We start from the raw sequence: 17,649 nt of genomic DNA on the forward strand, positions 1-17,649 counted from the left end.
TGTTCAATATTGAAGAGCAGTGTGTGAAACCAACAGCTCAGCGAACACTGCAATTCTTGAACCACTCCAATAGCCTATCTGAAATGTAACAAGTTATCAATATAAATACACCATTTTATTTTCCAGAAACTACGCCAATTCAGCTGCACACGCTACACACAGACAGAGACTTATTCCATTAGTAGGAACTCACACTACCTGCCTACTTGTCAATGTTTGAGCTCATATGATGAACCAATAAATTAACTAATTGAAACTAGATTGATACTTAAAATTCTCGAAAGTCCTTTTGACCATTTCCTGTTTTTGTTTACCAAAACTAAATTAAATATCTTGTCACTGACTAATGGTCAGAAAAACAGTTGAAAGACATCTCAAGATGTTATCATGGATTCTGGAAAACATTCCTTCCTACTTCTTCGACAACACAAGAAAATAATCAGAAAACATAATGACAATATTAGTTTTAGTCAATACAAGCAAACACACATTCACATTCCAAAGGGGTTGGACATATAGTTAATTTCGCAATCGCGTCTTTTTAAAGAGGCTCTACACTCTAGGTTTCTACCTGACCCATATATTCAAAGTATTTCAAAAATGTAAGTTGTGTGCACAGCAGTGGCTCCAGGAGTAGCCGGGGGAGGGAGGGGAGTTAAATGACTACCACACACACAGATCATCAGGGTGGGAGATGACAAGTAATCTTAGAAAGCTACTGTTGGTAATTTAACAAGGTGATCTAGAAAAATAAGTAAGCACTGGATATTTTAAAATCAACTTTCTACCAGAAATGTGCTATTAGCCTCGCTGACAGCAGCTGTTTATGGTCTTTTAATCACCATTTGGGAGGGACCAGAGGATTTATCTGAACAAAACTTTAGAGCTTACTGTAGTGCCTCTTTAAACTAATGCTATTTCCTTTGTTGTGTCCTCCTCCATTTGTTGCTCATGCTGAAGAGCTGCGTACTTTGAACAAGAAATCTGTCCTGAGGCTAAGATAACCAACACATATAGCTATCAAGCTCATCCAGAAAACAAAGCCACAGCTGGAGAATGAGAATAATATGCAATAAAAAGAAAAATACAACACTTATGTTCACAGTGTTTTGTGTGGCAGACTATCAGTCACTGGGGTTTAATCTATTTTTTTTTTCCATCACTGTTGCTACAGCTTCCCCACACTGAAACTGCCCCCACCTGGTTACAGCATACACCTGAAAAACACTAAAACGTGAATGCAACATCACAGACAACTCCCATAAAAAGATTTTGCTGTGGTGTTATTGCTAAAAAATGACAGAATGTTCAGATTAGAGCTTAAAAGTAGAGAAAAAAAAAAAGACTGGAAGTGGAAAAAATTGGGTTTTCTCAGCAGTGCCATTTGGCTCTGAAGAGAGAGAGGGGTTGAGAGGCTGACTGCTTCTGTCTGCGTGTCAGAGTGGGAATCAGCCAGAACGGAGCAGGAAGCCAGCTCTCTGCAATTCCTTCTGAGGTTATTAGAACAATCCTAAGATGCTGGCCTCTGTTGTGTGTGTGTTGGGAGAACGTGGGAGAAAGAAAGAATAACAGCCACGTGTGGATAATAAGTTCTGCTGGGAGAACAATTATTAATTTCTGCTCACTGCTAAACCTATTTACTTTAGCAATACTCTACAGCGTACACATGCATGTGAACGACACTGCCAGAAAATTAGAAGATGATGATTTAAACCAGCAGCTGTTTCACCCCCAAATGACTAATCTTGCTAGTAGCGGGGACTAAATGACTGTGTGTGTGTAAGAATGTCCTCATTTAGGCAGCAGTTTGGGAGCACAGATGCCCATTGAGGGTTTGGACTGTGGTAGGGAGGGACACACCCATGTCTACACAGGTCTGTTTATCCTTGGCTTTCATCAATGGGCACACACACACATAAGAAAATTTAAATGTACAAGTAGGAATCCCAACTCGACAACAGTCACTTTGTCCCACCTTTCACAATCATCTTATGTTTCAATGCCATTCTAAATCATTCCCATGAGGGCATCACATGTCTGTCCCATGTATATCCATTATCATATTAGGCCCTTTGCCAAGCTACTACAACACATCCCTAAAGAATCTGACCTGTGAAAAGCTAACAATGTCACCAGCAACACAGATCAACACATGTCATTCTCAAAAGTACGGGGGGGCTATAAGGTCCAGTGGCATCATCTTGATAACACAAGACACGGTGCTCAAAAAAACAACAAAAAATATCAGATCAGGCGCACCTATGAGACATCATATCCTTCCAACTAACAACATGTTGCCAGCATTTGATGAGTCAGGGCGGTTGGTAATAACAGATAGTAATGAGTCTCACTTTTTAGATATGCCCCACTGAATTGACAGAAGAAAAAAAAAATCACTATTTTAGATTGGTTCTGAGTTATGTGTATGTTATAGGATAATAAACAACATTTTCATTTTATTTCACCCAGTTTAACTGATCAGCAGTTATTGGTGGTAACACGCCTAAATGGGCAATGAAGAAGATGACTGCTAACAAGCTTCAATGAAAGTTCAGGATATAAAAGTCTTTCCTAAACTCCTTTGAAGAAGGGAATGCATTCATTGTAAAAACTAATTGATACCTATTGGATACACATTACGTGATTTGTTGTAAATAAAAACCAAAGTTGTAGTTAGTGGAATCAATAGCCATCACAGCAACCTAGAGAAAGACAAGCAACTTCAGAATAAAACACACCAAAGTCAACTATGTAAATAATATAAAAGGAAATGGCCACTCTAATAAAACAACTTGGACAAAACATTTCAGTCCTTAAATCATGTCATTAAATTCTATGGCAACTCACAGCTTTGATGGGATATCCAACTAATTTAATGTGAGGCAGATGAAGTAATTAGATTACTTGATTGATCTTTTACACAGTTTTACACAGCTTTACCATGTGCAGCTCAGCCAGTGCTCCACCTCTCCAGACAGGCGTGGTCAGCTGGCTGGTCTAATGGCTGCTTGCTTATTTTGGGTAGCTGTGGGTGACCTGGTTTGGTGGAAGTGGCATAGAGTCACAGAGACCACAATGTTTAAACGACCCCTCCCTTCATGCTTAAAAGACGACTGTGGTCATTCTGTTTCTGCACTATCACAGCCTACATCACTGCCCATCAGTAGCTGAGAACTCCTTTGGCCATGACGTAGATGCCAGCGGTGTATTTATAGACGTGGGATGGGTTAAAAGCACATGAGGCATGTCTGTTACATGTCAGTGACATCAGTGTTATTGCAAAGATATTCATAGCTCAGAGGAAAATGAGATGCAAGAAGGCAACAGAATGAAATAAGCACAAGTGAGAAAGAGAACTAGCCGAGGGGCGCAAACTTTGCATACCAGCACATGAACAAAAGCTGCAGTGTGTGAGCAAGTGTGCAACTACACGTGTGTGTATGACAACAGAGAACAGACTGCAGTCAGCAAACAAGCAGCGAAGCCAGAAAAAGACCTGAGTAATCTACTTGAGCAAATATGTGAAACCATGGCACTTTCTGCTCCTCCTTCGTTTCCAGTTCAGCTGTTCAGCTTTATTTCCCTCGTCATCTCTCACTCTTCAGTCCTCTCACTAAATAATGATTCCTATGAGCATATGGGTTCATACAAACCGTCATTTTTCTTGATACAGTTAAAAAGTGTCTCATCGAGCAAGGTTAGGAGGGGTGACATCAGTCAGGACAACTGTTCTGTATCTGTTACGTTAACCAGGTAGCCGTGTTTTGTGGAGAAGCTTCTCCTCAAAAATTAAGACAGCAGATTCAACTTTAAAGCCACAGAATGGTGAAATGATGTCCATGGTTGCTGAGGCATGTTCCCTGTGGTAAGGAATTAAAAAGGCTTTTGTGCAGCAGACAAAGGCTTTAAGAGAGTAACGGGCATTATTCAAAAGTCTGCTAAACCCTCCACTTTCTCTGTCAAGCCCTTCTGGATGATATAGTGGTAAGAGAGGAGAGGCATTGCAGCATTGTATTGTTGCTACTGTATACCAGCAGTTACCAGCGGCACGTCTGCTTAGGGACTACTCTCTGACACGAACCAATGAAAGGCAGCTAAGAGGATCGCTGGTTATGCAACAGTCTTAGCTGTCACCTGTGACCTCTGCCTCTTTACAACTAGAACACAGATTCTCGTTATAATTGTCCAAATTCACATCTAATGGCTTTGCTCATCTACCAATACATAGAACTCTTGCTTGTTCTATTCACAAGCATCTAAGGGACCTACAGGCGTCGTCAGAGTTTCTATGCACAACGGTGCCATCATATTAAAAAAGGGTACACATTTTTTTGTATAATGTAATTTAAATGACAAAATAGCAAATGTTGCATTTTGTTACAGTACCAGTGTCTCATTCTTTAAATGCATGTTCATGCTGTTTTATGGTTAAAGAAGTACAACCATGTCTAAACTATGATAAGAGCTGCTCATTTGTGTTGGACAAGTATAACATTATGAAATAAGAAAAATACAGAACATTACCAAAGCCTATTATATCATATTTCTCTGCACTATAGAGCTCCATTGTTGTCCAAAAATGAATAAACACACATCAGTGAGACACACTGGTGCACTGACTGACACGTTCCTTTATTATGATGAATGTGGGCACTAGGGCTGAACGTTGAGTCTCGATTATACCACTATGCAATCTCATTCTCACAATACAACAATTCTGTCATGTTTGCATTTGTAGGTAGATCCACTACATTAAACCAAACGCTTCTTTTTGCTCCCTAAGCTGCATCAACCAATGCTAGGTCTGAGCAACACCATGTGACAAACAGACAGAAATAACGGCACAGATGTTAAAACACACTCCAGCCAATCATGTTAAGAGAGCTACACAAAACACACCATTCTGATATACTGGCTGTCTAGATCAATTATTTTCTGTAAATAAGTAACTGATGCAAAATTTAACAATGATGACCATGCAACCCTATTCGGCATTGTATTGCGTATTGATCTGCAACCGAATAGAAATTATTTACTTAAAAGAAGAAGACTTCTTATCAAGTTGTTTAGACAGTTACTTCCCAGACAAACTGAATGCAGCATCAGTGCACATCGTCATATTCAATCTTCAACACTGGCTTTGATGCCACAGCTGCTCACCAAACAATGACTGACCTCATCGCTAATATGAGAACAGCTGCCGCTTTTGGCTTGAAACATATTCAGAAAAACTATTGCTATGTCAAAAACCTAAGACACTAACTGAGGCATGACTTATGTGTTTACATACAAACCATGCCTACTGCTCTTCAGCTGCAGGAACTAGGTGACCATCAGGGGAATGATAATGACATTCCCAGATAAGAAATCAGTGGGTCAGACAACCAATGACTACAGTGGCTGACAGAACAGGACAAGCTGGTTCTCTTCATAAGGCCTAGGGCTGCTTGCATAGTTCAATTTCTAGTGTCAACAACATCCTCTATGGCTGACTGACTGGCTGTTGTCAATTATTAAACAGGCAGAGGACATGAGGAAGAGAAAGTATGAAACACTTCCCAAGTCATCTAACTGTATTACATGGTTTAGTTCAAATAATAACTGCTTGTACTGTAATTCATTCAGCTTTTATGCATCGACAACAGCCAAAGCAGTCCACCAAACTGGTATTCCTGCAGCACGAGATCAATGTACAATAAGAACCGTCTATAAAATACTTTATCTAACCCAGACTATTCATATATTTTTGCAGACATTCAGAAATAAAAACAACAATAGGATGAGAAGGGGAGTTAGCTACTGTGGATGGCTGTGGAACAATTAACTCTTCAATGGCACACAGGGAGTCTCAGGGCTCACACATAAACATTCCTCATCTGATTTAGTCCACGTGACTGCAGGTTCTCCTTACAGCCAACACATCCTGGCAACCCTCACATACACACACACACACACACACACACACACACACACACACACACACACACACACACACACACAGACATATATATGTATATATATATATATATATATATATATATAAAAATGTTGCTCTCTTAGAGCTGCTTTGGCCTCATGCAGAGAGAAATATTGGCCCAGAGGACTCTGGATCACAGCCAGGATAGAATGAAATGATCCTTGCTCACAGTTTAATGCTTAGTAAATGCAAATACACACTCCTGCTAGAGCAAATGCAGTGTGTATGGTTGCAGCAATTGCTGGCATCCTCACAAGTGACTGAGACAAGTGTGTGTGGGCAGGAGCATAGCTGAATACTTCTGTTATAAACCTCATATGTAATACCACAACACTGGTAATAGATCATTTATTTATGTCAGCATGTGCTTTACTTCAAAGGAGGAGGATTATTTGATGTCATATCCTAAAAAGAAAAAAATAAGCTTTGCTCTCATGAAATTTCAGAGACTTCAGAGAGGATGGTGCACTGTGGGTTTGTGTGGGGGTGTGTGTGTTATTGTGAGGGATTACTGTGGGAAGTAAGTGTGTGATTGCAGCGGAGCTCACGTGAGGAGCGGCTCAGGCAGGCCGTTTTGATTGGACGCCAGGATGTGCGGATGCTTTATCGCTGAGTGAATTAAAACCAGCCAACAGATGACTCAAGAGTGCTGTCTCTGCTAGTGTCATTCATTCATCTCTACTGTAAAAACAAAGCACTACACACAAACATGCATCTCACTGTTTACTGCACCAATTCTTGACACATTATGAGACAGTGCTACAATTATTTTACCCCGATGGTGCTGCATTCCAGGTACGCTCAGTCTTAGAGTTCAAGGGCATGGTACTGACTTTTTTTTTTTTTTTGACATATCCAATATTATTAAGTCAGCAATGTGATGAAGGTTCCACCCTCACCACAGTTACAAAAGATGTGTCATATGTGATTAAGTTACAACGTGTTCTGTGTGAATGAATTATTCATTTTTAAACCTAATGTGTGCCCTACCAATAAATCTTTCAGAATCTGCTGAGTTAAACAGAAACGTTAAATCTTGTACTTGCTATTTCAGAGGCTTTTGCAGCCTGAAAGCCATATTGTATGACATGGAAGGATGTCAAATATTGTGACTATAAGTGTCTGTTGCTTTTAAATTGTTTGTCAGCTATCCCTGTGCAGGTTTGCCAGTATACATCCTTCTAATCGTCATCTGTAACTGTAGAGATGCTGCATTTTAAAAACCAGTAACATTAAGCTTAAATATAAATGCCAAGAGGGAAAAACTTATTTGCCAAAAAGGAAATACCACCACTTTGTCCATTACTTCAACCCCATGACATTTCCCTTGCTGCTCCACAACAGAAAAATAATCCACAACAGTGGAGAGTGTGTGTGCAGGAAAACACCTTACCTTTGTGCAGTAGAGCATCCAGACCTCGTACAGTCTCTCGTTGGATGCCATGGTGCCAGTGATTGGCACTCTCAGGCTGTGGTGTCCACCGAGGTCACTTCCCTGGCTGCTTCATGGTCGTCAGTGATGAGCTAAACCCTCTGCAGCTGGGTTTCAAAGCTCAGCATCCGTAAAGACTCCTGCAAGGTGCGACACTCCTTCAAAGATGCAGAGCAAGAACGACGGTGGACGTGTTGTGGAAGAAACTTTCCAAAAATTATTCCATGGCAAAAAACATAGGAGTCCCAGAGAGGACTTGGAGCAGCCGGGCCTGCACTTCCACTCCTTCAGATCTTCTTGGAGGTATTTCCAGCAGCGTTGGAGCTATGAATGAAACAGATAATAAACATACATGTATAACCCAGATGTTTGGTATCTCACGGTGAAACAAATGGCGAAGCTACCCACTGCTAGCAGCGACCAAACGCCTCCAGAGACGTGAACGTAACCGTTGTGCACTTTGAGCTGTCCTGCTGGGTCCAGGCTCAGACAGACGGCGGTGGGCAACTACACGACAAAACACTCACTATTTAAAATAACTGTGCTTTAAAAAATACGCTACAAACAGCCTCGCACGTCCTGTCAGAGCTGTACAACGTCTTCGGTCATCCTCGGCAAACATTACCCTATCAGTGGAGGATACCTGGACAAGCTAGTTAGAAGCTAGCTGTCAAAAAAGCCTATTTCTGTTTTTTTTTTACCCTCCCTTTCTCCTCCTCCTACTCGTGTGACAGAAACGTCTCGTCCTCCTAAAACTAGCCGGCTACAACAGTCTCATACAAAATAATAAACCCGTGAATAGCTGGTAAATGGAGTTAAAATCGTCGAGAAACTGAAGACCACTCACCTGTACCACAAAAAGAGCAACTGTCAGTGAGGCCGTTTCCAGAGTTGTGCTCAAGTTGCCGACGACACCGCGCAACTTCCTGTTAGCATAACGTAATACGTCATTTCAAAATAAGAGATCATATCAAAACTCTTATTGTGTAATAAATACAATAAAATAAAGTAGAAAAAAGAGCAAAAAACTGATCCACAAGTGTTGAGTTGTTTTTTTTTTTTTTTCTGTGGGACAATACAAAAATGATATAGCCCACTCACCCCACTATCAGTGCTGCCAGATTAATAAAATAACCAGATACCCCGGATTAAAAGTTCATGATGTTTTATAATTTGTTTCATCGTCTGCAGAGATCGTATCAGAAAAACACGTTTCAAGCACTTTACTTTTAAGAGAAAAGAAAAAGGCCAACTTTAATTTGCTAAGCGAACCGGATGCGCCCTGCATTGTTACAAATATTATCCAGCAACCGAACACATTTAGGCATTAAACTGCTGTTCCAATGCCATATACGGATTTATTTTGCATATTATTTATGAGTTTAAATGGCTCAACGTAAAATATCCTTTTGAAATGTATTATCTAGCTGGTTGTGTTTGCGACAATTTTTTCTCCTTTACGTTGTCGATGTGGACCCACAGTACGTGGTTGCTAAGGGCTGGGCCGTGCCGGGCCGGGTTGTTCTAGTGTTGTTTTGCCACCTAGTGGAACAGTGGAGAGTTGATGTGCACCTCTGCAGCTTTGTTTCCTGCTAAATCGTATTAAAATATGGTATAAATATGAACTGACTCCACCAATCAAAAGGTAAATTAATTTTAATTAACACGGTGTTCAATTTAAAACAAATGACAGATGTTTTTCTACATGTTATTCTGTATGAGCTACTTCAACTGTCTATTATTTGCTGTTATGAGTTATGCTTACAATGATTTATCATCTTTATTGACCTTCCTGATCAGTTGTCTGAATCAGAAATAATTGGTAAGGTGTTAGTTTTCCATCCTATGTGGTGAATTTCTATATAAAATTAAAATCCAGCCAAATAGTTACAGCAACTGTAACAATTACTAGAGGCACAGATATAATATTCAGTTCTGACAATAAGGATGTGAGGGTTGTGGTTGTTAGTAAGAATGATATGGTAACAATGATTATTGAAATTATGTCCCGTCTCCTTTCTCATCCTGACAATGAGAAAGCTGAAGTCGAGGATGTCTTTATATGATTATTAAGAACATCCTCAACTTCATGAAAGAAGCCCAGAAAGCCTCCTCCTCCTCCGACGACAAGCGATCTCCACTAACTTGTGGCCTCAGCTCCTTTCACATAAAGCAGCTGTGAGAATAAAATAGAGATTATGATGGCTGAGGTGGTGACATGACAGCTACTCTGCATTGGATTTTGAGCCTTCTATATTCTACAAGATTTTCCTTTTATATTGCTGTTTGACCTTCGATAGCAGCAGGCTAGGTAGGGTATTACACAGCTTATCATTATCTGGTAGCTGGGTTTTCACTGTGTAACCTTGATGACTGACCTTTGCATCAGGCAGGACTGTCAAAGCTCTAGATATAGTAACACCTTATTCAAAGGTCTACCTACAGTATGTCTGGTCTTTGTTTTTCTGTTTAATACCTTGATCTTCCACCTTTATCTAATATGAGCCTGGGAAGGAAAAAGAGAAAGTGTGTGTTAGTAAATGTCAGTAAAGATTGGAAACAGTAATAAATATTTTACCTGCACATATTAAGAAACATTGAAGACATTTTTAAAAGAACATATACAGCAATGTGTGTGTGTGTGTGTGTGTGTGTGTATATATATATATATATATATATATATCTCCAGAGCTGCTGTGGGCTGCAATGGTGTCTTTCAAGGATGCTGTGAAGGTCATCAGACATTTTCTGCAAAAAGACCAACAAAGTTGGCCTGCGAGGACAACACATCAGTGTCTAACACTGAAGTCATGAACCAGGACAAAGTACTGAGATCCCTGTGTTCAAGGAACCAGAAATAGAGTCTGAAGAAGCCATTCATTTCCTGTCAGCGGTGGAACATTTTATACTGTACATTATAGACTTAATTAGATTAAAATTAATTGCCTGATAAAGCTAACACACAGCTGTGATGCTGTTTAATCATCATTTACTAGTTTTATCAGCTTCAGTTTTGGGCTCACACATGATGAAAGTGTGTACCAACTGCAAAATAAAACAGGTCAGGTAAAAACATGTTTCCAATCATTCTATTTGTTTCTAAATGTCTACAAAACAATCAAGACTAAGAGGAAGTTTAGAAAGTAAATTTATATGTATATATTATTTATAATACAGGTGTATATAAGGCTCATACAGCTATCGTGTTTGATATGTAGTGTAAATCACAGTTCTCATACAAAATACACTTAATCACAGTTACACATAGATCGCCATATTCAGAATGCAGGATTCATTTAAACATAAAGGCATTGTTGAATAAGTGGTCACAGAGCACAGTAGAAATATTCTTCTTTTGGCGTATCACAGATGACCGGGGCAGGGGAGCTTTTCATCTACTGATGGTTTTCAACTCCTACACAGAACACTAGACACATATATTATTCATGTGCTCTTATTGTGAGCCCAGTCTGCACCTTGTCTGAGTTAACTATAGGCAAATATGTGCTAGTATGTTGGAAAAGACTATACATGAACACTGTGTGCATATATATTCAAACGTACAGCAAAAATATATTTACATTATTTGATTTTGTCACCCATGAAATCCTTTCTGGGCAGGAAACCAGGAGAATAAAAAAAATCTGAAGTCAGTAAAGCCTAAAATTTGGGAGACTGAATGATATAGATCAGTATACATATAAGAGCAGGGATAGTCAGACTGTTTTGGTCCCACTGGCCGCATAAAGTGAGGGCTTTTACATTTACATTTAGTCATTTGGCACACTACTTCATCCAAAGCGACTTACAGGGTACAAGGTTAAGACAGGGTAAGCGTAAGGAGGTCTTGCCTAAGGACCCCTATTGGAGGTAGGCCACAGCATGGAGGGTGGTGATGTTACCATACACTATTCAGCTGCTTTTGGGATGTAATCTTGCTATGGAGTCTGATATACATTTGTATATATGTATACATTTGTATATACATTCATATACGGACTCCATGTATAGGCTGAATACATTTTGGCACTATAAAAAGTATGCTGAATTAGCTATCAGCAGTTGCAGTTTGCAGTGTACCCATGGCTGTGCAGACAACTATCACTGTATTACACTGGCAATGAACACAACTTAAAACGTGCTGATTTTCAAGTGAGTTCTGGTGTGTCTGTTAGGCCAGTCGCAATGGACATGAGAAATAATCTCATATAGATGAATATATATGCACATACAGTATGTTTGGAAATCTCTGTTCATCTACCTCAGTATTCACTATTCACAGTAAGAATACATAAAACACTTTAGGGGAAAAATCCACCCTCACATAGTATCTTGCGCTAAAGGGTTATTTAGTCAGTACCTATTAGGATATAGCCTGTTTTAATTTCATGCATTTTTCAGGGTACCTTCGGAGCAGAAAAACAGGTCAACAATCACGCCAACATCATGAAAACAACACAATATGTCCAGACACACAAGGTCTATCACAACTAGCTGTTGTTACCAATAAGGAATTTCTGGGTGGACTTTACCTTTAACTCGTAGTTGCCTTAATCCTCAGAGGAAGTACGTGATTCTAGTTAAATGATACAGTTATTGGCATGTGACTCCTTGACAGTTCATTATTATTTATATGGATCCATATTATAGAGCAGCTTTGTCAGTCCAGCACGTTCACAGTCACCTCACTAAACCATGACCCAATATCCACATATGCATTTGACAAACATATAAAAAAAACTACAAAACTACTTAAAAAGGCTCAGAGTTGGGCTAATAATAATAATAATAATAAAAAATAAAAGCACAGTAGAATTTTGGCCTCATTGCTTTGCTTTGATTGTCTTGTGTTTGGCTTGCCATTCAGGATTTGGAGATCTGCAGACAGAGAGTGTGGGCTGTGGTGGTTAGGAGAAATCCCACGCGACATCAGGACTGTCAGAGGTGGGTGAAGTTGGAGCGTGGCAGGACGGGGCCGGGGCGCAGGAAACTGGAGGGTCATCTGGGCTGGTGAGGGGCACTGCTGGGTACATGAGGCTGAGGAAGGAGTCTCTGGTGTGCCTCTTCACCTGTCACACAACACACACAGCTCTGCTCAGGCAATGAAAAAACATCCTGAACAACAAAAGTAAATGTGGTGCTATTTACAGCTATTTGCAGATTCATGAGCATATTTCAGTGCTGGGAGGAGCAGGCATCACATTATGGAAACCCACCTGCTTGAAGAAGGCGTGAGTTAAAAGTGTAGATGCTGATGGTCTATAGAGAAAAAACAGCACATCCATTTTCATTAATTCCTTATATTGAATGTAATACTGCAAACATATTGAAAAAAGAATTGCCACATAAAGTTAACATTTCCTTTAATGTTCTGACCTGCGCTCAGGCTGCTGCTGTAGACACAGCTGGACCAGGTTGTGCAGGGTGGCAGAGTGGTTTTTAGGACCAGGGCTCTGAGGTCGGTCGGTGGGAGGAGCAGTGGCGCTGTGTGTCAGGCTTCCAGTGGCCACGCTCTCCCCGATACCAGAGTCCACCCCGGACCGCGACACCTTCAGTCCTCCCAGCTCACCCAGTGGGAAAGGAGCCACATCCAGCAGGCAGCAGTGGGAGCCGCGCAGCTTCTGAAGCAACATCTGGACAAGAAAATTCAAACAGTGCGATTCAGGTGAATGATGCTTGAAAGCTAAATATCCTTTTGAGGCAGTCTGAATGGAAGACTCTTCTTTACCTGAGTTGGTGGCATGTCCTGGAAAGGCACCCTTCCACTGACCAGCTCACAAGCAACAATACCCAAACTGTAGATATCTGACTTTACTCCATAGCCATGCAGGTCCTACTGGGGACAACACCACGAGGACGGGACAGGAAAGAGAGAGAACATTAAATTTAAATTAAATTAAAGTCTGAAAAAAAAAAAAACTACCAAACACTGCAGTTATATATTTATTGATGTTTAACTTATTCATCCGTTCTTGTTGCTGATGTTTGTCTTCAGATCACACTTTTTGTTATTTGCATAAACATCCTGTGAGGTGAAGTGGAACTCACATCAAACTGAGGTATTTAAAACTAATGAGTCCTGACCTGTCGCAGTAATTCAGGGCTGAGCCAGGGCAGCAGGGCGGGGCTGTGATGAGGCATATCGAACACCGCCCTCATCCTCTTCCCATCACGCATCATACTGTAAACACTGTGGAGCCCTGAGAGGTAGACATGCCCCTCCCCTGACAGCAGGATATGACTGGCCTTCACCCCCCTGACATAAAAGAAATATGCAGGAAACAGAAAGATATAAATATACAAATACTTTTCTATTTTGTCTTTTCCTTTTATTATTTACATAAACTTACCTGTGAACATAGCCCATCCGATGTAGGTATTCCAATGCCTTCAGCACACCATACAGCAGGTATGCTATCAGGGATTCACTCATCCCATCTGGGAAATATGTCCTCAGTAAGGTGTCCGCAGAGCCTGTACAGATGAGACGTACAGACATCCTCACAGATTTTTTCATACACTTTTCCCCAATCACTTTTAGTTATGTCAAAAATGAGGATAAAATCCTCACAGCTGGAGAAAACTGACCATAAGCCATGAGCGGTGTGAGGATCCACAGCTGGCAGCAGGAACTAAAGACCAGGCGAGAGGTGAGCAGGTTGGGGTGGCGGAAAAACCTGGACAGCAGAACCTCATTCTGGGGATTGAAACACAGTCAGACATCCACACACCTGAAAGAGAAGCTTGTACAACCCCAAAACTTGTAATAAATGTTCATTGCAGGAGAGCAGCTCACCATGAGCTGCAGCAGCTCCTCCTCAGTGCACTCATCCAGATTGGTCTGTTTGACAGCCACCAGCTGGCCAGTGGGGATGTGCCGCGCCATGTTCACTAGGCTCAGGTTGTTGAACCCCCTCCCTGTAATAAAGTTAATCTGCTTAAAGTGAGCGGTAAGATCTGGGTGAAACTTCAGCTCTGTGCAGTTTCTTGGCTGGTTCATGATGTGACTCAAATGTATGTTGTGTTGTTCTCACCCAGCTCAGAGAGTAGCTGGTAGTGGGCCGGCTCAGCTGACAGCCCTGTGATGTCATCACCGCCTGCTGGCCCTTGTAGTGTGTATTCAGAACCGTCAAAGCTCTGCAGGGATGCACACACCCACATACATCCCACACACACAAATTATGCAATTGTCTCAAAGCTAGAAGAACAGAACTCAGGAGGCAAACATGATTATATTAAACAACTAACACAAACACGTACATGTGAATGATGTGAAGTCACTTTAAATGTACTTTTAGGTGTCTTTGACTTTTATCAGCCTGTACTTAGGGCCATCATTCATATGTTTGCAAAATGAGAGAGCTGATGAGTAAAAAAGAAAAATGACTGCAACATTAACATCAAAAGAGGCAAAACAATTTCCCTCTGTGATTTATAAAGTTTTCTCAATCTTGAATCTTGAAAAACCCTATGTTATTTTAATGAAAGAAAAGTAGTACTATGACCTCTATGCAAAATACACTAACACATTAGTTCTGATTAATTAATACGTATTAGCACTGCTCCTAATGTCAGTTATAACATGCTCATGTTTGTCATGTATAACGTTGATCATGTTCACCATTTTAGTTTATCTTCTCAGCATACCATATTCATGTTAAGGACCACCATCAGCTAAAACTGCAAGTATGAAGCATGGTGAATTAGATTCCAACACAAAAAGCAGGTTAAAGACAGCAAAATATGAGTATTATTACTACTTGTATTAACAAAAATTATATACAGCCTTTTGTGTTATATTTGATTCAATATGTACTATGATATTGTAAAATCTCACTTTAGTAATATTTTTTATACAATAACCAATTCCCTGCAGTGGATCGTTCAAGTTTAATGTCATATATCTAAATAGCTTTGTCCTGTAGGTAGGTATCCTTCTGCTGCAAAGGTGCTAAAAGGTCAAGGAGAGACTGGTGAGGTAATGTGTGAGAGGACAAATGGCCACCAGGGGGTGGCACGGTGACACTGAGAAAAAAAAAGAAACATAATAATAAAAAAAAAAGGGGGGGGGGGATGCTTGCAGTTAAGTGATTCAGACAGAGTTCTGGGACAGTGGAGAGTCTGGTCTTATACACACACACACATTGAATGAGTTTCATACACACTGTCAGCATGTTTTTTTACTTTCCCATCATTTTGTCCATAGGTTTAGAAACTCCTCAGCCTCAGTCACTTGATTCACTAATCATTAATTAATTTGTATCATAATTAATTATAATTATTTTAATCTGTTCCCTTTTAAGTCAGCAGCTTTAATAGCTGCATTGCTACTCTAATAGTCAGTACCCTTACAACTTTTAAGGGTTAGGAAGCAGAAAGATGATAAATGAATAGTGATGATATAATGGAACAGCATCAGTGCGACACTCGTCTCCATGCTGACAGCGGCTGGGCTACTGACCAGGAAGTGGTGGCTGGTGTCCTCATAGCGTTCCTCTATGTCCATGGGCTGGACCTGAGCGTGGGAGATGCAGGAACAGTCCTGGTGAAGGGGTAAGGGGGGGAGGAGCACAGGTGAGACATGCCCTACAGGACAGGTAGGAGTGGTGAGGAAACAGAGCTTGGGAGTGGAGGGTGAAGGGTGACTCACTGCCTCAGGTAAGGTGGAAGGGTCAGTGAGATGAGGCAGACAAGCAAGCATCGGAAAATATGGGCTGTGAATGCACTCACAGGGCATTTAATGGGATGATGATAATAGGGAACAAAGAGGCAGCTGTCTGACTGATGTCTCCCAACAGAGCAAAGATAAGAGCCTCATACAAAGTTAGATGTATCCATTAGATATGAGAGAAACACACAGTCACTGTTAATATATATTTGCATCTACAGTATAGGAGCCCATATTATATATGTAAATGCACAGTATGACAAGCTCTCTAAAGAACCTTAACATCTCACATGCTCACAATAATACATAACATACCAGTTATAATATTACACTGATCTCTGTGATACCAGCTAATCTCTTTTTTAATATACTTAGACTAAGACTGAATTGAATATATCCCACAAGACACCCCAGCATGAGCCAACTGATTCGTGACTGCACATTGACTAGGTCACAATTCAGCGACACGTACCCAGGCACAAAGCAAAACAACTGAACTAAACAAACAAAAACAAAGCAAACAAAAAACGTGCAGCGGTATAATCTTACCAAGAAAGACATGGAGTCCTTTTGGCGACGGTGAAATCACAGACTTCGGCATTCATCCGCTCACAGGCTGCAGGAGACCGAGCGCGATGGAGGGAGACAGGAGGATGAAGCGCAGCAGTGTAATTTGAGACGCACGGAGAATCCCGCACTAGACTAGAAAGCAGCCAGCATCCATCCAACCTCACCCATTCATCCATCCGACTGCCGCTTACCTGGCCGCATCTACTGATCTAGATCCGAGGACAGGACAGGAAATACACCAGCGGAGATCCCCGGCTAACTGTAGTGAAGCCTGGAAAACAGTGTTTTGTAATAGGGTTTCCACATGAGCAGTAATATTTTGCATTCAGTTGTATCTGTGTTTACTAAAAAAGTCTGTATATCGGCACAGTAAAGCTTTATTTATTGATTACAGCTTAATAATCGCAATAATATCGCAATAAAATGATCAAATTCCGCTTCAAGGTTACAATAACTGCAGCCATTTGATCACAGGACAACTATTATTCAAAGCCAGTCAGATAATGTGACTGTTAGCAAACATCTAGAGCAACAGTCTCATTAGAAACATTATTTTACATTTACTGATATTAAAAGAAATAAATAATGGGCCGATGTTACACGAAAACAAGTCGCATCACGTAACGTTAGGTCTCCGATTTCGTAGCTGGGCTAATAAATGTCATAGCATTAAGTTAAGCTAACATCAGCCGAGTTGCACAAGTGGTGTTGTATATATATATAGTGTATTTATTTGAAGTCCATAGTAATAAAAAGAAGCTGCTTACCTTCTCCCATCGACAGGGGCTCTTCGGCGTAAACAAGTTCAAATACAAAGGAAAATCTGATATCTCAAAAGACGTTCTGTTTATAAGGGTAATAATTCGTTAATTTTGTGTCAAAGTGATAAAGTATGCCAAAAGTAACGCGTTTTATTGTCACCATCGAACCGTGTAATTTCCCAAAGGCGATATTTTAATCTTTTGACAGGACTTTTAATTTGACACAGATACCTGACGCTTA

The 17,649-nt window shown here is 40.5% G+C and overlaps 2 protein-coding genes across 6 annotated transcripts in view; both read right to left on the minus strand.

Annotated features, from left to right (window-relative positions):
- Positions 1 to 8,338, minus strand: part of nbeal1 (neurobeachin-like 1) — a 41,207-nt gene extending 32,869 nt beyond the window's left edge. For all 3 annotated transcript variants that reach the window (XM_026360993.1, XM_026360992.1, XM_026360991.1), the window contains exons 1-2: positions 8,257 to 8,338; positions 7,371 to 7,733 (exon numbers count right to left, since the gene is read on the minus strand). In XM_026360993.1, the coding sequence (XP_026216778.1) occupies positions 7,371 to 7,421 (51 nt within the window). In that variant the 5' untranslated portion in view covers positions 7,422 to 7,733; positions 8,257 to 8,338. The remainder of the gene's footprint in view (positions 1 to 7,370; positions 7,734 to 8,256) is intronic.
- Positions 8,339 to 10,544: 2,206 nt separating this feature from the next.
- On the minus strand, positions 10,545 to 17,649 carry stradb (STE20 related adaptor beta). 3 transcript variants are annotated; one of them, XM_026364133.1, is made up of 12 exons: positions 17,415 to 17,649; positions 16,839 to 16,918; positions 15,871 to 15,951; positions 14,444 to 14,546; positions 14,206 to 14,327; positions 13,998 to 14,106; positions 13,760 to 13,883; positions 13,494 to 13,665; positions 13,138 to 13,242; positions 12,786 to 13,042; positions 12,626 to 12,668; positions 10,545 to 12,478 (listed from the first exon to the last, which is right to left on the minus strand). In XM_026364133.1, the coding sequence occupies exons 3-12, from the start codon at positions 15,913 to 15,915 to the stop codon at positions 12,317 to 12,319; spliced, it is 1,242 nt and encodes a 413-aa protein (XP_026219918.1). In that variant the 5' UTR covers positions 15,916 to 15,951; positions 16,839 to 16,918; positions 17,415 to 17,649; the 3' UTR covers positions 10,545 to 12,316. The 3 variants fall into 3 exon arrangements, with proteins under 3 accessions (XP_026219918.1, XP_026219917.1, XP_026219916.1); XM_026364132.1 differs by having other exon boundaries at positions 16,627 to 16,918; XM_026364131.1 differs by lacking the exons at positions 16,839 to 16,918; positions 17,415 to 17,649 and having other exon boundaries at positions 15,871 to 16,613.

Source organism: Anabas testudineus, chromosome 2 (genome assembly GCF_900324465.2).
Source record: "Anabas testudineus chromosome 2, fAnaTes1.2, whole genome shotgun sequence".
NCBI classification, from domain to species: Eukaryota; Metazoa; Chordata; class Actinopteri; order Anabantiformes; family Anabantidae; genus Anabas; species Anabas testudineus.

Excerpts from the sequence above, each read along its gene's own strand:
- stradb (XM_026364131.1), bottom strand. The coding sequence starts at position 16,146 with ATGCCCTGTGAGTGCATTCACAGCCCATATTTTCCGATGCTTGCTTGT. Across the intron at positions 13,666-13,759 it reads CGGATGGGCTATGTTCACAG|GGGGGTGAAGGCCAGTCATA; the intron begins GTAAGTTTATGT and ends CTTTTATGTCAG. Across the intron at positions 13,243-13,493 it reads GCCCTGAATTACTGCGACAG|GACCTGCATGGCTATGGAGT; the intron begins GTCAGGACTCAT and ends TGTCCCCAGTAG.